The 19206-nt window shown below is 40.2% G+C and overlaps 1 protein-coding gene across 1 annotated transcript in view; it reads left to right on the plus strand.

Annotated features, from left to right (window-relative positions):
* slc9a8 (solute carrier family 9 member 8) overlaps nucleotides 1–19206 on the plus strand; it is a 98816-nt gene that overhangs the window by 73221 nt on the left and 6389 nt on the right. The window contains exons 9-15 of the mRNA XM_080444283.1: nucleotides 5860–5998; nucleotides 7221–7326; nucleotides 8067–8183; nucleotides 8867–8949; nucleotides 11622–11733; nucleotides 13320–13537; nucleotides 16050–16196. Coding sequence (XP_080300409.1) covers nucleotides 5860–5998; nucleotides 7221–7326; nucleotides 8067–8183; nucleotides 8867–8949; nucleotides 11622–11733; nucleotides 13320–13537; nucleotides 16050–16196 — 922 coding nt within the window. The remainder of the gene's footprint in view (nucleotides 1–5859; nucleotides 5999–7220; nucleotides 7327–8066; nucleotides 8184–8866; nucleotides 8950–11621; nucleotides 11734–13319; nucleotides 13538–16049; nucleotides 16197–19206) is intronic.

The raw sequence follows: 19206 nt of genomic DNA on the forward strand, positions 1-19206 counted from the left end.
AAACTGATTCAAATTCAAAAGTAGCAGATTTACAAGCTTCGCGCGGCGTTTCGAGCTCTGCTTCTTTTGATGCTTTTGTGTGACGCTGTTGTATGATCAAGTAGGGAGGTTCATTTCATGGAAAAATACACAAAAAGGTTAAAATATGGAGATAAGAGGTTTCTGCCCGACAGCAATGATATGTGACAGCATGTCATCATCATAACCCTTATCAGTTGTTGTAAGTAGTGTTGGATGTGAGTTGGCGAGAAATGGCCTCATACTCTTCCAGTCAAGTCACTTAACCCTTTCAAACTGGGAAGGCAACAGTGTAACCACTTAAACCATTATTTTATTTAACCATTTGTCTATTCAAAAATAGCAGATATACAAGCTCATAGCGCGGCACTCGGTGCCGCGCTATGAGCTTGTACATCTGCTATTTTTTGAAAAATCGTGAGTATTTGTGGAACATTTGTAACTCAAATGCTACAAATGTCTTCTAACAGTTTGTTTGGAAAAAAAACTTATTTTGCTATAGTATCAGTGGTGCTCAAACTTTTTCATGTCAAGGACCCCCAAAATGATATGTATTTGGCCACGGCCCCCCCATCTCAAAATATGTAGTTCCTGGGACCCCCAGAAGCACATTTGAGTTACAAATGTGGGCTTAAAAAATATATATATATATAGTCAAAGATTTGCACACATTTTCATGATTTAAAAAAAAAAATAGCAGATATACAAGCTCATTGCGCGGCACACGGTGCTGCGCAATGAGCTTGTAGATCTGCTATTTTTTAATAGCCAAAGCATAAAATAATGGTTATAGCTAAAATCTAAAATGACACTGATGTGTTCCCGGGTTGAATGGGTTAATACATGATGTGATACGTTCACTCTTTGTCTCTTTGTCGTTTCACTGTTTGTTTTCTTTGTCTCTTTGTCGTTTCACTGTTTGTTTGGCAAACTACAGTGAATGGAGGAGGAGTGACGCACCAGAAACAACCACTCACACATTTCCATTTACACCAGCCATTCCCAGCCTGTGTTCTGGGCAGTGGTGTAAAGTAACTAAGTACATTTACTCAAGTACTGTACTTAAGTACATTTTTTGGTATTTTTTTTTCCTTTTACTGTAGTATTTCAAATTTTCAGTAATTTCACATCTACTCCACTACATCTCAGAAGCAAATGTTGTGCTTTTACTTCACTACAATTTAATGAAAACTTTAGTTACTAGTTACTTTTGGAGGTTTTGATTATTATTACAAAACATACATTACCCACCTCAGCCCTATATTCACCTGTTTCCTAGGCTGTGTGTTTTCCACTTCCTGTCGGATTTCATTGGATCTCATTAGTCATCTGACCAGTTTCATTGGATTTCATTGGATCAAATCGACAGGAAGTGGAAAACACACAGGAAGTGTTAAGCCTAGGAAACAGGTGAATACATTTCGGCCTTTTGAAAATAGCCGATCTACAAGCTCACAATTTGTCGAGATGTGACGCATTTTGAGCTTGTAGATCTGCTATTTACATTTTATACATTTGAAAACTTTTGAAAAGGGACTTTCTGCATGATGCGTACTTATTTCCTTTTGGTACTTTATGTACATTCTGATACCAAACTTTTGTACTTTTATTCAAGTACATTTTTTTATACCGGATGTTTACTTGTTTAACAGAGTATTTCTACATTGCAGTATTGATACTGTGAAAAATGTGAGTACTTTTTCCACCACTGTTTTTTGGGCCAGTAGGAGGATAGTGTAAGTGTGCCCCCAAATAAATGCCCAAAACACTAAGATTGTATTGATAATAAACCCATGGATTAAAGTTCTCTTCTGTGGAAGCACGTCACACACAGACAATAGCAGATCTACACGCTCACACCATTTCGTGCTGCAACGTGTTGTGAGCTTGTAAATCTGCTATTTTTGTTTATTAGTTAGTAGTCAAACTAGCGATAGAATAGAACATTTAACTCATTCACTGCCTGAATTATTTCTGGCCGCGTTTGCCCACTGCCAGAGATTTTTCATTGAAAAAAAAAGAAGTACTCAGGAGCCGAGATACAGAATTTTTAAGTTTGAAGTTAACAAGGAAGTGGATAGGAGTCTAGATCTTCGAAAAATCATATCTCCTTGGTCTTTGGGTCAAATAAAAATAATAATAATAATAATTAAGTTCGCGTAGATCTACGCGACTGGCACGTGGCGGCTTTAAATAGGTTCGTGTAGATCTACGCGATTGGCAGTCAATGGGTTAAAAGCATCTTCCATAAAACACGAACGGTCTGGGATATTTCATAAAAGCGAACGTTAAAGCCTCAATCTGCAATCTTCTTCAACTGGTTGGCTGTATGTAGAACAGCAGGAACACAGGTTTAGAATGATAACACTGACTTAAACACTGTCTGTTTTTTTTAACTGTGTGTTCATTGTTTAGGAAACGGTCACTCTTTTAGCACGTAAATGGACGGAAACAAAGTTGATTCAGATAATATAGAACATCACCAAACCCAGTACTGTTTTTTTTTTTTATATAAAAATGTTAGCTTCCTGTTGATTTTGCTATTTTTATTTAGAAGAAAACGCGGACTGGATCCGCGGATCCGGATCTTCAAATAGTAAAATCAACAGGAAGTTGACATTTTTATTAAAAAAACAAACAGTACTGGGTTTGGTGATGTTCTATATTGTCTGAATCAGCTTTGTTTGTGTTCGTTTATGTGCTTTGAGAGCTGTTTTACCGTACTATGTAAGTCAATGAGGAGCATTTTTTGAATTATCAATTTCTAATCAATGGAGCAATTATTTTTGATTTGTTGTCCACCTTTGGAGTTACACCATGGCAAGGTAAATAAATACACAACCCAGACCTCTACCAAAGTGGTCTTGCCCTTTAAGTGGTCAGATGGGTGGGCCGCGAACGCTTTTGAGATTTATTTTTCCAAGTGGGCCCTGATTCAGAAAATGTTTGGGAACAGCAGATTTACACTGCGTCAAGTGCTGGTGAAGTAACTAAACTAAAGTCTACTTACTCAAGTACAGTACTTGAGGTATATTTACTTTTTTAATGCAGTTGGCGGGAAATGGCTTCATTACATAGTCTTCCAGTTAACCCATTAAGACCGGGAAAAGCATCTGTCATTTTAGATTTGAACCACTTTAACCATTATTTGATACTTTGGCTATTCAAAGATAGCAGATCTGCAAGCTCATAGCGCGGCACTCGGTGCCGCGCTATGAGCTTGCAGATCTGCTATCTTTGAACAGCCCAAAGAAATCTTAAAACGACACGGATGCGTTCGCGGTCTTAATGGGTTAAATGAGCAATGTGATCCCTTTGGTCTGTGTTTGGCAAACAAAACGTAATGGAGGAATGAGTCACCAGAAAGCACCGCACCACCACCGCTCACACACTGTTCATCTGCACTGCATATCCAAGGTTATTATAGTTTATTTAGACTTAATTTAGACTTTTTGTTTAAAATATCAGTTAATTTGAATTGGTCTTTTTACCCATTAAGACCGGGAACGCATCTGTGTAACCACTTTAACCATTATTTTATACTATGGCTATTCAAAAAAATCTGATCTACAAGTTCATAGCACGGCACCGAGTGTCGTGCTATGAGCTTGTAGATATGCTGTTTTAAAAAATCTTGGACATTTTTGCAAATCTTTGTTTGAATATATATATATTTTTAAAGCAAACATTTGTAACTCAAATTTGTGCTTCTGGGGGGTCCCTGGAACAACATATTTTGAGATGGGGGTCCGCGGCCAAATACATATCATTTTGGGGGCCCTCGACATGAAAATTTTGAAAACCTCTGATATTTTAGCAACGTAATTGTTTCCGAAAACTGTTAGGATTTAGAAGACATGATATTTGTAGAATCGGAACCTCAGGCCTTAATGGGTTAAAGTGGGTTTGCTAGTTTAGTCTTGGTTTTATTTATTTAGTTATTAGTTTTAGTTTATTTTAATATTGGGTAGTCAGTGGCGAGATACGTTTACAAAAATAGCTGATCTACAAGCTACACAGGCAAGCTTGTAGATTTTGACCATTTTGTTGACAACAGGGCTTAAGACTGGCACAGCTAAACATAATTGGAAGAATATATAAATATCCACCCCAAATACTTAGGCTTAGGTATGAAATATTGTCAAAGACTAAAACCAAGGACATTTTCTCTGTTTTAATAAGTCATTCAAGACATACAGTTTGCAGTTTTCATACAGTACATGCTGACATGGTCAGTGACACTCAATGGACAGCAGATGGTGGTTGGATTTGGTAGTGGTGCGCCACTGCCCTCTAGAGTAAGATTACATGTACTACAATACAATGTGTGAATGCAAATAGTTTGGCTCTTGTTGGACGTTTAGCTGTGTTGCTCATTCCACGATTGCACGATTCTTACAAGTTATACCTCGTTGTAAAGGTGACTAATAAACAATAACAACAATATAAAATACACTTTGTTTAGGAGTATAGATGGATAGAAAGATAGATCTATTGATTCCATCAGAGAAATTTAGTTAGTGAGGGCCAACACCATGTATTTGTATTTATTTTTTATATTTAATATCATATTGTGTATGTCCGTCAAACGTTTTTCAAAAGGTTTGAGCCCAAATCAAGCCTCAGATATACTCATTCCAACTAACTTCTCTCTGGCTTATAAAGCACTTTCACCTGCAATACCACATTGTCCTTATTTGGCACGTGGCGCTATTGAGCAAGTTTCTGTGCATGTTATCTCCTGGTTCTGTGTGAGAAAAAAAAAAGAAGAAACCCTTTTTTTTTTTGCTTTGTAGGCGTTTTGTAGGTATCGTTTGTGACGTCACATGTAGGGGCAAATCAGTTGGCGTGTTTTGAGACCAATTTACATAAAACCTCAGATATGCTGTGAAAGCCTGAGTGTTCAAACTGGGGTATTTTTGGGGATAGAAGAGAGGTAGGGGAGACCAAAAACACACAAAAAATAAGGAAAAGTTCAAGTGCATGGTGTAGCTCCTGTAACAAGCTTGTGACTAAATAATAACCACATTGGATCCATTGGAACACAGATTATTATTATTTTTTTTTTCTTCAGAAAAGGACTTTTTGGACGTACAAGGTTTTCACCCATCAGCGATGACATGTAACTTAGAACATTGGTTCTCAAAGTGGGGTCCGGGGACCCCCAGGGGTCCTTGAAGGGGTTCCAGGGGGTCCCCAGCCAAAGAAGTTAATGCATATTTTGACTATTCAAAAATAGCAGATATACAAGCTCTTAGCACGTCACTTTGTGCCACACTGCAAGCTTGTACATCTGCTATTTAATTTTTTTTTTTTTTAAACGTATCGAAAATGTTTAAAATTTTGATTTCTTTTGGCTATTAAAAAATAGCTGATATACAAGCTCAGCTTGTAGATCTGCTATTTTTGAAAAATCATGAATATTTTTGAAAATCTCTGAATATTTTTGAAAATCTATGAATATTTTTGAAAATCTATGAATATTTTTGAAAATCTATGAATATTTTTGAAAATCTATGAATATTTATTCAAATGTTTGCTTCTGGGTGGTCCCTGGAACAAAACATTTTGAGATGGGGGTCCGCGGCCAAATACGTACATATAATAAATCCTAACAGTATGTTGCTATATCAGTGGTGCTCCAACTTTTCCATGTCAAGGACCCCCAAAATTATGTGTATTTGGCCGTGGACCCCCATCTCGAAATATGTTGTTTTGAATTTCTTTAATATAAATCTTCTCTTCTGGGGGTCCCTGGCACTAAACCTTTTCAGATGGTGGTCGGCGGCCAAATACCACTGACACACATCTTATCTTCTTTTCATCTTTTTCTTCTTCCAGCACGGCAGAGGGTTTCACCAACGCAGATAACGCCATGGTGACGGGATGGGAGACGTTTCTCCAGGCTCTGGGATACTTCCTCAAAATGTTCTTTGGTTCAGCAGCTATGGGAACCCTGACTGGTCTCATCTCTGCTCTCGTATCCTCCATGTGTGTGTGTGTGTGTGTGTGTGTGTGTGTGTGTGTGGACCAAACGTCCTCACACGTATAGTAGAATTCGAAAGACAGACATTTTTCATCAAGAACAACATAAATTGTTCTCATAAAAGAACATAAATTGAACATACATTGTTCTTTTATGGTTGAGATTATTTATATTTTTAGATGTTTACAATTGGAAAAAGATTCATGTTGGGGTTGGGGTCAGGATTAGACATTTAGAGGTTAGGTTTAGGGGTTTGAATTAAGAGTTAAACATGATTTATAGTTGGTTGCGTGCCAGTGTCATGCACCGAAGAATTGCTTATAGATCAGCAATTTATCGGCTCTAGGCTAACGGTTATAAATGGCAAAGTGTATTAAGTATAACATTTATAAAATTGCTGATGTCCTCACAATGTGTTATGTAGTATTGAGGCTATTTTGTTTGCTTAAGGGGGTGTACGTGATGTTTTCTTGTTTAAAATGTGTCTTCAATAGCTCTTCTGTATATTCCCATAGTAAGCCTTGCTGCAGAGTGTTTGGTCAGTAACAGGGGTCTCCCCGTCGCTCCGGTCTTTAGAAAACAGAAAATACGTTTTCAGGTCAACATATCAATTTCATCCAATCAGGGGACAGAACTAATACAGGATACAGGATAAACAAGTTAAATTGGAAGTGATGAAACTGAAAAACCTGAAGTCTTGAATTTGGAACACTTCAAATTGAAGCTGATAAACGGGTACTTTCTTCTGAAAATGTATTTTCTATTTATTTGAGTTTTCGCTTGGAAAGGAGCCAGCTTAGGTGGTTCGGGCATCTAGTACGGATGCCTCCCGAGCGTCTCCCTAGGGAGGTCCTCGCTGCACGTCCCACTGGGAGGAGACCCCGGGGCAGACCAAGGACCAGATGGGCGGATTACATCTCCACACTGGCCTGGGAACGCCTCGGGATCCCCCAGGAGGAAGTTGCTAATGTTGCTCAGGAGAGGAAGGTCTGGAGCTCTCTGCTGGAACTGTTGCCCCCGCGACCCGACTCCGGATAAGCGGTTGAAGATGGATGGATGGATGGAGTTGGAGGAATCTGAATACAAAGCTGTAACAAAAAAAACATTTTGTTTTAACCAACAAAAGAAATAATCACTTTACAGCACCTTTAACAAGACGTCATTCATAATGTCCATGGAATTAGTTGCCTTTGAGCTCCTTGACTCCCTGCTACAGTCTCTCAAACACTTTGATCTGAGGAAGACTCCATCTCTGGAGTTTGGAATGATGATCATCTTTGCCTACCTGCCTTATGGCCTGGCAGAAGGCATGAAGCTGTCTGGTGGGTACGCACGCACACACGCACGCGCGCGTGTGCGCACACACACACACACACACACACACACGCACAGAGCTGTGTACAGCGTATGCAGGCGAACACAAGATCCTGATTACACTGAAAGCATCATTGGCACGAGCGTACTCACATGAACGATTGAGCATAAGAAAATATTATTTATTTTTTCATGTATATGTTTATTTGACAGGGATAATACAAAAAAACAATGCATCAAGTTATAAAAACATGAAACCGTTGTGGGGTTACAGTATGTGGGGTTTCTAGCTGAGACTAATTTGCGACCCCTGACCCTGGTTAGGCCTTTCTATACAAATATCTACTGTACCTAGTTAAAAAAAATATATCCAATTACAACAAGCAAGAAGTTCGAATCTAAACAAGTACAAAAGCAATAACATTCCCAAATTATAGTAATGAAAGCAATGACGTTTTTAAAGTGTTTGATTTCAACCAGTATTTTACCTTTTCATTAAATATTTTGGGATCATTTTGTTTTTTGTATTTCAGTTGGTAGGGCATTCCACAAGTGTATCCCCTTTACTAAAAAATATGAAGTGGTTTTGCACCTTGCTACCCTGCAGTTGCCATTCACTGATCCCCTTGTGGTGACTCTAATAGTGTTTGTCTTAGTCTCAAAAGGACAGGGTATTAATAACTTTATTTGAAGATATCTATGATTTAACGTTATCTTTTTCTGACCTGTTTGTGTCCCTCCCTCACAGGCATCATGTCCATCCTGTTCTCGGGCATCGTGATGTCTCACTACACCCACCACAACCTGTCTCCCGTCACCCAGATTCTGATGCAGCAGACGCTGCGCACCGTGGCCTTCATGTGTGGTCAGTATACATCCCTGTTCCCGTGTCCTGACCCGCACCCCACCTCCAACCCACTGCTCCTTTAATCCATTAACTTGTTGAGTGCCATTCACGTGTTTCACGTGTTTTACCGCTATGGTGCAACGTGCCAATCACGTGTTTAAAAAAAATATATATATATTCAGAACCAAAGATATCATTATCTGAAGATTTGCAGCTCCATCCACTCCTTGTTTAACTTATAACTGAAAAAGGCTGTATCTCGCTTCCTAAGCACTTTTTTTTAACTTTGAAAAAGAAGTGCCAGAAATAATTCTGGCACTCAGTGAGTTAAGACCGGGGACGCATTATTATTATTTTTTTAATAGCAGATATACAAGCTCATAGCGCGGCACAGAGTGCTGCGCTATGAGCTTGTAGATCTGCTTTTTTTAATGATGAAAATTATTGCAAATCTTTGAATATATACATTTGTAACTCAAATCTTTCTTTCTGAGGGTCCCTGGAACTAAGTATTTTGAGATGGTGCTCGGCGGCCAAATGCATATAATGTTGGGGGTCCTTGACATGAAAAAGTTCAAGCACCACTGATATAGCAACATAAGGTTTTCAGAAACCTGTTAGGATTTTGAAGACATATTTTTTAGATGTGTTCCCTGATTGAAAGGGTTAATTAAAGTTATACTTTTCATCATTTATTACAGAAACGTGCGTGTTTGCCTTCCTGGGTCTCTCCATCTTCAGCTTCCCTCACAAGTTTGAAATATCCTTCGTCATCTGGTGCATCGTAAGTACTGGTGACCCTTTTTTGAAAGCTTTTCTAAATGTTGTTTTTCACACCACCGGGTCACGTACGCAGCATCTCTGATTGCTGTGGCTATTGACCGTATAAAGGGCCGTGTCCACAGCTGCCAACTCTTTTCTGTCACGCATTTCTATGGTAAAGACGTTCCGGAGCGCTCCCTATTCCCAGTGCTGACATGGGTTAAAGATCTCAGTCACCACGATTGATTTCAGTCATTTGGATTCTATAGAAGCGGGGCATGTCTTCTATGGAAGCATGTCATGCACCGAACATCACGTTGAACAACACGTTCAACACTGAACAACACGTGTTGTAAGCTTGTAGGTACAGTAGCCTATTTTCAGGTATTTGTTATTTTAAGATTAAAGAGTATTTGAAGTGGTCAAATTAGCAAAAGAACGCACGTTCAATCTTCCAGAAACTCCTAATGATCTCAGATATTTCATAAACGCAAAGGTTTTAAAATAAAATGACCTGCACACAGACTGCCCTTGCACAATAGGAACACTCTTATTTAAGTCACATAGCCCTTCTTCAGGCATCTGCAAAGTTTATATAATATGATATAATATTTCTTCAACTGGTTGGCTGTATGGCTGCCAAAACATAATTCTACATATTGTGCTAATTGTCTCCGCCAGGCCGAAAGGCATGGCGAGAGAGTATGTTTTACCCCCCGTCCGTCCGTGTGTGTGTGTCCGTCCGTGTGTCCGTCTGTGAACAGCTAATCTCCGACACCGTTGGCCCGCTCGCTCCGAAACTGTGCACACACACTCCCTGGATGCCAATTCAGAACCTCTGCCCTAAACTTTTCACATAGCCCTGTTATAGCGCCACCAGGAGGCCGATTTGTGCAAAACCCATTTACTCCTACAGATTTTATCCAAACGTCATGCAAATCGGTACACATTATCTCTATAGTCATGTGATCAACACGGATCTGTCCGATTTTCCATATTCCATCCTCATTGGCTAAGGTTGGCTTCCAAAGTTTGCAGGATTAGTCCGTTTTGAACAAAATGCCTCAAATCATGAACGCAGCTTGCGATTTCCGTGAAATTTCACACGCACATTCCCACTAGGCCGAGGAAGAAATGGCACCCTTTTCACATTGGCCTGTTATAGCGCCACCAGCAGGTCTAATTTTAGCAAAACACATTTTTGGAACAAAGGCCTCAAATCATGAATGCAGTGTCTGATTGCCGTGAAAAGCCTAAGAAGAAATGACACCCCTTTTCTCCGAGGAGCACTTTTTATAGTTGTTTATGAAACACGGCACTAGTGTGTGTGGTGGGCTCCTTTCAAGCTGTTTCACAAATCACATGTTAGGCCTAACAAACATTTATTTCAATCATGGGATTTGATTTTGCTGTAGTCCTTGAGCATTGCATTTCAGCGCTCTCGGCGTCCAATAATTCTTTGGGCGGAGCGCTCTAGGCACCTTAAGCAGAAAATAGCTCCTGGCTGTGTGTGACAACCACGGTTATTACCACAACCATAAGAAGGCCTTGTTTACTGTCATTACAGCGAGGCCATTTGTGCTAATAACGCAGATGAAAGGACCTTCGCTTCGACTACAGCAACGGTTGATAGGATCGAAACGTTGCGGGCATCAGTAAATGCTCCATGCGAGCGCTCTGGTCCTACGCTCATAAAATGCTTTCTGTGGACACTTGGCAAGTGTTGCCATGTCTGCTTATTATTATTATTATCTCTTTTTTAAAGATCTTGTTGGGGCTTTTATGCCTTTATTGATAGTATTTTAGTGGAGACAGACAGGAAACAGGGAGAGAAAAATGGGTAGTGACACGCAGCACAGGTCGTCGGGTTCGGGATTTGAACCCGCGACGCGCCGTCAGGCTGTATTAGAGCCTATATGTGGTATGCGCCTGGACCACTAGTTCCGTGGGTGCCCCCCATGTCCGCTTATGTTAACTCATTCAGTGCCACTGGACGTCTAAAACGTCCGTTGATATAAGCCTCGAGTGCCACTGGACGTCTAAAACTTGAAAAAGGTTTTTTTTTTTTTTTTTTTTTTTTTAAAACATGTTCAGAACCCAAGATATGATGATTTGAAGATTTGCTGCTCCATTCACTCTTTGTTTAACTTCTTACTGAAAAAGGCTGTATCTCGGCTCCTAAGCACTTTTTTTTACAATGAATTTTGGCTGTGGCAATTCCTTAAATAAGCTGGGCACTGAATGAGTTAAGTGACTTTGGGCTTGTTTTTCTCTAAAGGCGCTTTTAAATATCGGTAGTTGCGCTTTTTTAAGATTAATTCTAAAGTGTAGTTGCTTGTTTTGGCTGACTTCCTAATGTATTTGTCCCTCCCTAACCCCTATCTGAAAATATTTTGTGCCAAGGAGCCCCGTAGCAGATTTGTGTTGTTAAAATGTTTCAAAAACCTCCAATTATTTAACATTTTATTTCAAGATATTTTTTGAAAATAGATCTACAAGCTTGTGAGCTTGTAGTTCGGCTATTTTCAAATAGCCAATGTAGGTTTAAAGTGCTCGCGTGGCCTATAGTCGCTTCTTTTAGGCTTGTTTTCATAGACCTGGTTGCTTATTTCTCTCACAAAATCTGGCAACACTCAACACGGCCCCTAACTAGACTTAGAACTGAGCTGTGCGATGTCTCATCTCTCTCTACAGGTGCTGGTTCTTCTAGGCCGTGCGGTGAACATCTTCCCTCTGTCCTTCCTGCTCAACTTCTTCAGAGATCACAAGATCACGCCCAAGATGATGTTCATCATGTGGTTCAGTGGTAAAACGCATTGATAAATGTTCCAGTCCTGCCTGTATGATTTCACTCATTTTGGATTCCGTAGAGTCCCAGCTTTTCTGTCATGCATTTCCCTGGGAAAGACGTTCCGGAGCGCGTGTTTTCAAATCAGCCCGGCAGCTGGCTTGCCTTGCAGTAATGGTGCGCATGCATTGCGTAGCTCAACTTAATTTGTTTTTGTGCTGCATGTAATCTGATCCTAAACCAGCATAATCATCACACAAGTAGCACAGCCATTCATTTCGCTTAATTTTCGCTGTAAACAGCACTTCATTGCGTTTCTCTCCTGATCCGTGCAGTGCGCCGCACACACAGTCACACAGAATGGGTCTTCTCGGATCCACTCGGGTATTATTACACATAATGATAGACAGACCCGAGTTCCGAGGTAATAGTACCAGTGGTGTAAAAAAGTAACTAAATACATGTACTCAAGTACTGTACTTAAGTACAATTTTGAGGTACTTTTACTTTACTGGAGTATATCCAATTGTCAATACTTTTACTTCTACTCCACTGCATCTCAGATGCAAATATTGTACTTTTACTCCGCTACAATTATTTGAAAACTTTAGTTACTATTTACTTTGTAGATATAAATCATTACATCATAAAACGTACATTAACCACTTTAGCCCTATTTTATACCTAGGCTAGTTGAAAATAGCAGATCTACAAGCTCACAACGCGCCGCGATGCGACGCATTGTGAGCTTTCTAGGACATTTTAGGACTTTTACTTTTGGTACTTTTAGGACATTTTGACACCAATATCTTTGTAAATTTTAAATTCCAGACTTTTACTTGTAACAGAGTTCTTCTACACTGCAGTATCGATACTTTTACTTAAGTAAAACATTTGAGTACTCTTTCCACCGCTGAATAGCACCGATACCGACCCGGCCCGAGTGATTTTGATCAAATATGGATTCGACCTGTCCGGGTCAGGCTTCTACCGCTTCAATAATCCTCCGCTGTCCTCGGGACTTGGTGGTGGAAAAAGTACTCAAATTTTTTACTTAAGTAAAAGTACCAATACTGCAATATAAAAATACTCTGTTACAAGTAAAAGTTCAGAAATAAAAATTTACTTGAGTAAAAGTACAAAGGTATTGGCATCAAAATGTACTTGAAGTACCAAAAGTTTAAGTACTAAATATTTGAAAATAGCAGATCTACAAGCTCACAACGCGTCGCGATGCGACGCGTTGTGAGCTTGTAGATCGGCTATTTTCAAATAGCCTATGTATAAAATAGGGCTAAAGTGGTTAATGTATGTTTCATTATATCATAATTTATATCTGAAAAGTAACTAGTAACTAAAGTTTTCAAATAATTGTAGTGAAGTAAAAGTACAATATTTGCCTCTGAGATGTAGTGGAGTAGAAGTAAAAGTATTGGAAATTGGAAATACTCAAGTAAAGTACAAATACCTCAAACTTGTACTTAAGTACAGTACTTAAGTAAATGTACTTAGCTACTTTCCACCACTGGTTACACCCCTATGTCCATTCCTAAGTATTAACTCGTTCTTTTCCTTTTTAAACGTTTTGTCTGTTTCCTGGTCAGGTCTGAGAGGCGCCATCCCCTACGCACTGAGCCTCCACCTGGGCCTGGAGCCCATAGAGAAGCGCCAGCTGATCGGCACCACCACCATCATCATCGTCCTCTTCACCATCCTCCTCATGGGGGGCGGGACCATGCCCCTCATACGCATCATGGACATAGAGGAGCCGACGCGACGCAAGAACAAGAAAGGCATCACTCTCAGCAAGACCGAGAAAATGGTAATAATGCACGTTTGTACACGATAGGGCGGAGAGAGATTGTCTGGGATTTTGTATATTATAATATTATGATACGGCATAAGTTTAGCCTTTTTCCTGGTTTTAAGACTTATTTTTATTCTAAGACCATCTACAAGCTCACAACCTTTCTCTGAGAAAACGGAGAGAAGATAAAAATTATTCAATTTGAAAAGGATATTATTGTCACAATATTAACACATTGAATGCCAATCGCGTAGATCTACGTGAACCTATTTAAAGCCGCAGCATGCCAGTCGCGTAGATCTACGCGAACCGCCGATTCCCATTGTAATTGCCCCAGGTGCACTTTCCGAATTTTTTTGATCCATTTCCGTTTCCGGTTTCCGGTCGGAAACAGAATTATTCGGGTTCCGTTTTTTTCGATCGTATCCGCTTCCTGTCTGGGATCCTGTTTAAAACTCGATTTTCTCGGTTGTTGTTTTTCTCCTCGCTGATCACTGTTTAACGTTGATCGGCTGTATCTTCAAGATGGCGGCACGGATTTGGAAACTATTTTCGCTGGCCGTTTCTCACGGATCCGCCGTGTGTTTAGAACCAAATGAACGCGCACTTTTAACTTATTTAGCGAGGTCTGTGGCGACATGAAAAAAACAACAATAAAACGCTGGCACTGGTGAGTACATTATGAGATTAAACTCTGGCATGGAATGTGTTAATAACATTTGGGGCAGCCGTAGCTTAGTGGAGAGAGGCCATCTGTTAATCAGAAGGTTGCCGGTTTGCTTCCCGGCCCTGGTCTGTCGGTATGTGTCCCTAAGCAAGACGCTCCCCCCCCCCTCATCATAACCATCTGAGGTTTACAAATCAAAGAGAAAAAAATTGAGCTATTTTGGTCAAAAAAAGTATGATATTTGAATTATTCAACCCTAATCCTTGTCCCTTTGATTTCACTTGGAACAGGTGCAAGCTTGTGTGCGCGCGCGCACACACACACACACACACACACACACACACACACACACACACACACACACACACACACACACACACACACACACACACACACAGACGTACACGCGTGTACGTACACACACACATGAACCGACATACTTGACTGTTGGATGGAACCTAGTTATTCCACCCTCTCGTCCATTGCCACCCCCCCCCCCCATTGTTTGGTAGAACAACAGACATCAAAGAGTTGATTGTTTCTTTCGTCAAGCGCATTGCGTCAACGGTGGCTTGAATGGAGATCCAGGAACACACACACACACACACACACACACACACACACACACACACACGCACACACACACCCCAACGCTGGCATAAACACAGAGGTGCCCAGAGACCGCAAAATACACAAAGCCACGTTCAATCTCATTTCATGATTTGCCGCCTCTCACCTCTGAAGACTACTGTAGTTCAATCATGTTTCTCTTTCACTGTTGCAATGATTTCTGCTCCATTCTGTTTGTCTCCCTCACTGTGGTTAGCGCTCCCACATAGCACGCATTAACCACTGAAACCCCAGATCGTCTCTGTCGGGGGCAAACCTAATATATCCAAAACCTTTACTTTTCAGGATTCAAGGGCATCGAAAAAAAAGCACCAAAAGTAGCAGATCCGCAAGCTCGAAACGTGTCGCTTCGCGCCACGTTTCGAGCTTGCGGATCGGCTACTTTTGGTGCTTTTCTGTGACGCTGTAGTATGATCAAGTTTTACGAAATGTACGAAATACACACAAAAAGTTAGAGTATTGAGATGAGAGGTTTCTGCCCGACAGTAACGATATACTTTGTTACATGTCAAAAATCGGAAACAACCAATCTATAATGCTTCACACGAGCACATTGTATTGTCTCTGTCTATTTTTGTGAAATGTTCACTTATTATGACGTGCCCATAATAAGGACACTAGGGTTCATGTGGGTTCTTTGTGTGACCACCAGCAGGCCTGTCCAATTAATTACATAATTGCCTAATCACAGTTATTTTGAGATAATCACAATTATTTTGCATAATCGTCACAATTGTTTTCATGTTGATTTGTAGTTGACATGTAGATTTTCAGACATTTTCAAATAATAGTGTCAATAGCCACAAAAATAGTGGAAATAGCTCACAACACTTCACACATTGTGAGCTTGCAGATTGGCATTTTATTTAGGTACACATTTTGATTAGAAAATGATTAAATATGGCTTATTTTGGCCATTGTACATTATTTTATTATTGGTACAGGTCGTTGTCAGTAATTTCTTTGTAATATATTTAGGTTAGTTGTCATATCTACCCCACGCAATTGTTGTTTACGAAGCCTAAAAGCCGAGCAGAAATGTATAAGCTTTATGTTCCAAATGGTCAATGGAAAAACACAATTAAATCGTTAATCGCAATTATTTGAATCTGCAAGTAAAATGTCATGGTCGTGACGGCTCTTAACCACCAGCGAGGCAGCCCTTTTTGCCCTGTCTGTATCCTCTCCTATCCCCCGTTCTCTCATCCCTCTCTCTGGTTTATTCCACAGGGTAATGCTATAGAGACGGAGCATCTGTCAGAGCTCACAGAAGAGGAGTATGAGGCCCATATCTACCAGAGACAAGACCTCAAGGGCTTCCTGTGGCTCGACGCCAAATACCTCAACCCCTTCTTCACTAGGAGACTCACACAGGAGGTGGGGTGTGTGTGTGTGTGTGTGTGTGTGTGTGTGTGTGTGTGTGTGTGCTTTTAAGCATGTGCCAAGCTGTGCTGTGTCATATCTCTCTGTTCCCAGCAGGCTGCAGCATTGCACATGAGTATATATGACTATATATTTCATTATTGCATTGTTGTAGCATGCACCCATGTGTGCATGCACAGTGTTTTTCTTTAGCCTATATTAGGATTCCCTTGGGCAAAATGTCGGTATTATATCAGAAATTCAGTATACTACTGTATATCAGTGTTTCCCAAACAGTCGGTCGGGACCTATTATTTGGCCGGGGACCCATTTTTATGGGTCCCTAGTAGATATACCCTTTTTGTTACCTATTTGTTATTTTCTTATTTAAAGTAATTTGTATGATTATTTCAAAAAAATAAAATCAAAAATGTTCCAGAAATCTAACACTTTTCCAAAGAATTCCAAATATTTCAGAAACAAGAAATTTGCTAAACAAAATTAAAAAAAAATCCATAAATTTGCAAAACTTAAGAAATAGTGAAAATAGTGAGAAAAAAACTCACAACACGTTGTGGTGTGATGCAGTGTGAGCTTGTAGATCAGCTATTTTCACTATTTCTTAAGTTTTGAAAATGTACAAATAGTACTAATTACAAATAGTTATAGTGCTTCATTGTAGACACTACTGTATGTTTTGCACCCTGTCCGTGCGCGTGTGTGTCTGTCTGTCTGTGATCACCTAATCACCAACACCGTTAGGCCGATTGTAGGGAAACTGCACACACGCTCCCTGGATGTCAGAGCAGAACCACTAGGCCGAGGAAGAAATGCCACTTGAACATTTTCAAATCAGCCTCGTGGTGGCGCTATAGCAGGCCGATTAGCGTTTTTACCTGCAATAAATACGCACCAATCTGCGTTAAACTTTGTACGCACACTCCCTAGAGGCCCAGGAAAAAACTTTGCCCTGCATTTTTCTCTTCTGCCTTTTATAGTGCCACCAGGAGGCCAACTTATGTAAAAAAAAAAATCTTTTTTATATTACTTATTGTATCCAAATTCCACGCAAATCAATACTCATGATCTCTATAGTCATGTGTCAAGACGGATCTTGCCTTTTGTTGTTGGCTGCGGTGCTGGTGTCATTACGCTGGTGTCGCTGTGCGACAGTCATATCCATATATGGAGCCCCGATGTCGGTCGTGGCCAAAGATAGGGCCTATGATGTCAGGCTTGGATGTTGCGGTTAGCCCCATATATGGAGTTCCAGGAGGGGGCCTATGTTATCACACCGGGGTGGGTACGTCAGTTATCTCCATATATGGAGTTCCAGTTGAGAGTCTATGATGTCAGACTTGGGTATGTCAGTTATCTCCATATATGGGGATGTCGGGATGGAATAGGTCAGTTATTTCCTTATATGGGTTTCCGGGAGTCTAACTCGCAGTGGTATCCATTTATGACTAATGCTGGCAAGTATGCTCTGAAACGTTCTTTACAGACTATAAACTTGGCGTGTGTATCGCTGAGATCCCGAGGGACAAGAAATGGTGAAAATAGTTGATCCACAACTCACAACACGTTGTGGTTTGACGCAGTGTGAGCTTGTAGATCAGCTATTTTCACTATTTCTTAAGTTTCGAAAATGTACAGATAGTACATGTGCTTCATTGTCTCCCATACCGGGCACCGTACTCCCTCTGGTTGGTCGGCTCAACGGTTCTCCAAAAGCCATCCTCAAGTCCTCAACATAATAGTCCATGAGCCAGAGCCCCAAAATTGATCAAAAATTATCGAAAGAGTGGGCAAAACCAAACCTATATTAAATTGTTCATAGGGTCAATACGAGTAAATAAATATATGATAACCTTTCCACAGGAGCAGCTTTTTCATGGTTATCACACATTTTGTTATTTCCCCATACGTACATGACAGGTGAAAAAATGACAAAATTTAAAAAAGAGTTATCATAATGAAACTTCCTGAGTTGATTACTTACATGAAGACAATGATTTATCGTATTACAAGTTTTCTGAAATTGTATATTTAAATATGCAAATTAGGCATAGGAAAATATGCCCAAATTTGCATAACTTTCCAGAATCAACATTGGACAAAGCCAGAGTCAACATACTTATTTCATTTTGTTAAGATGTTGGATTCAAAGGTTTTTAACGAGGGAATATTCAATATCTGCTCAATTTTGGGGCTCTGGCTCATGGACTAAATGCCTAATTTGCATATTTAAATATACAATTTCAGAAAACTTGTAATACGATAAATCATTGTCTTCATGTAAGTAATCAACTCAGGAAGTTTCATTATGATAACTCTTTTTTAAATTTTGTCATTTTTTCACCTGTCATGTACGTATGGGGAAAATAACAAAATGTGTGATAACCATGAAAAAGCTGCTCCTGTGGAGAGGTTATCATATATTTATTTACTCGTATTGACCCTATGAACAATTTAATATAGGTTTGGTTTTGCCCACTCTTTCGATAATTTTTGCTCAATTTTGGGGCTCTGGCTCATGGACTATAACATGGGCTGGGGGATTGAGCCCCGTAATAAGGAACAGGAGAGTGCATGACCTGCAAAGACACCTGCGCAAATTGGCGTTGTGTCTGATGACGAGATACTCAGCCTATATAATGTGGAGAAAATGCATCCAATGCATCAGAGTAACTTGTTACGAGAGTCATTTCTGATGCTGACAGAGAGACTGAAAGACAGAGACAGAAAGACAGAGACAGAAAGAGGTGCAGACAGAGACAGAAAGAGAACAAGACGGAGAGATGTTTCATCCCCAAAAGACCTATACTCCGTCCCCATCATGGTCCATGAATAGCAGCAGCTTTGATGATGAACCAGCACTCCTGGAAGGAGCCAGGTCCCAGTCTTGCCAGGCTCAGGTCTGTTATCCTGTGTGTCCATACGCCTCAATGTCTCAGAGGAGCCACTACGACCTCTACTGCCAAATGCTGAGGAATGGACAACCCCCCTCAGCAGCCTGTCAGCC

This window comes from Gymnoscopelus braueri (genome assembly GCF_963280865.1).
Source record: "Gymnoscopelus braueri genome assembly, chromosome: 12".
Lineage (NCBI taxonomy): Eukaryota > Metazoa > Chordata > Actinopteri > Myctophiformes > Myctophidae > Gymnoscopelus > Gymnoscopelus braueri.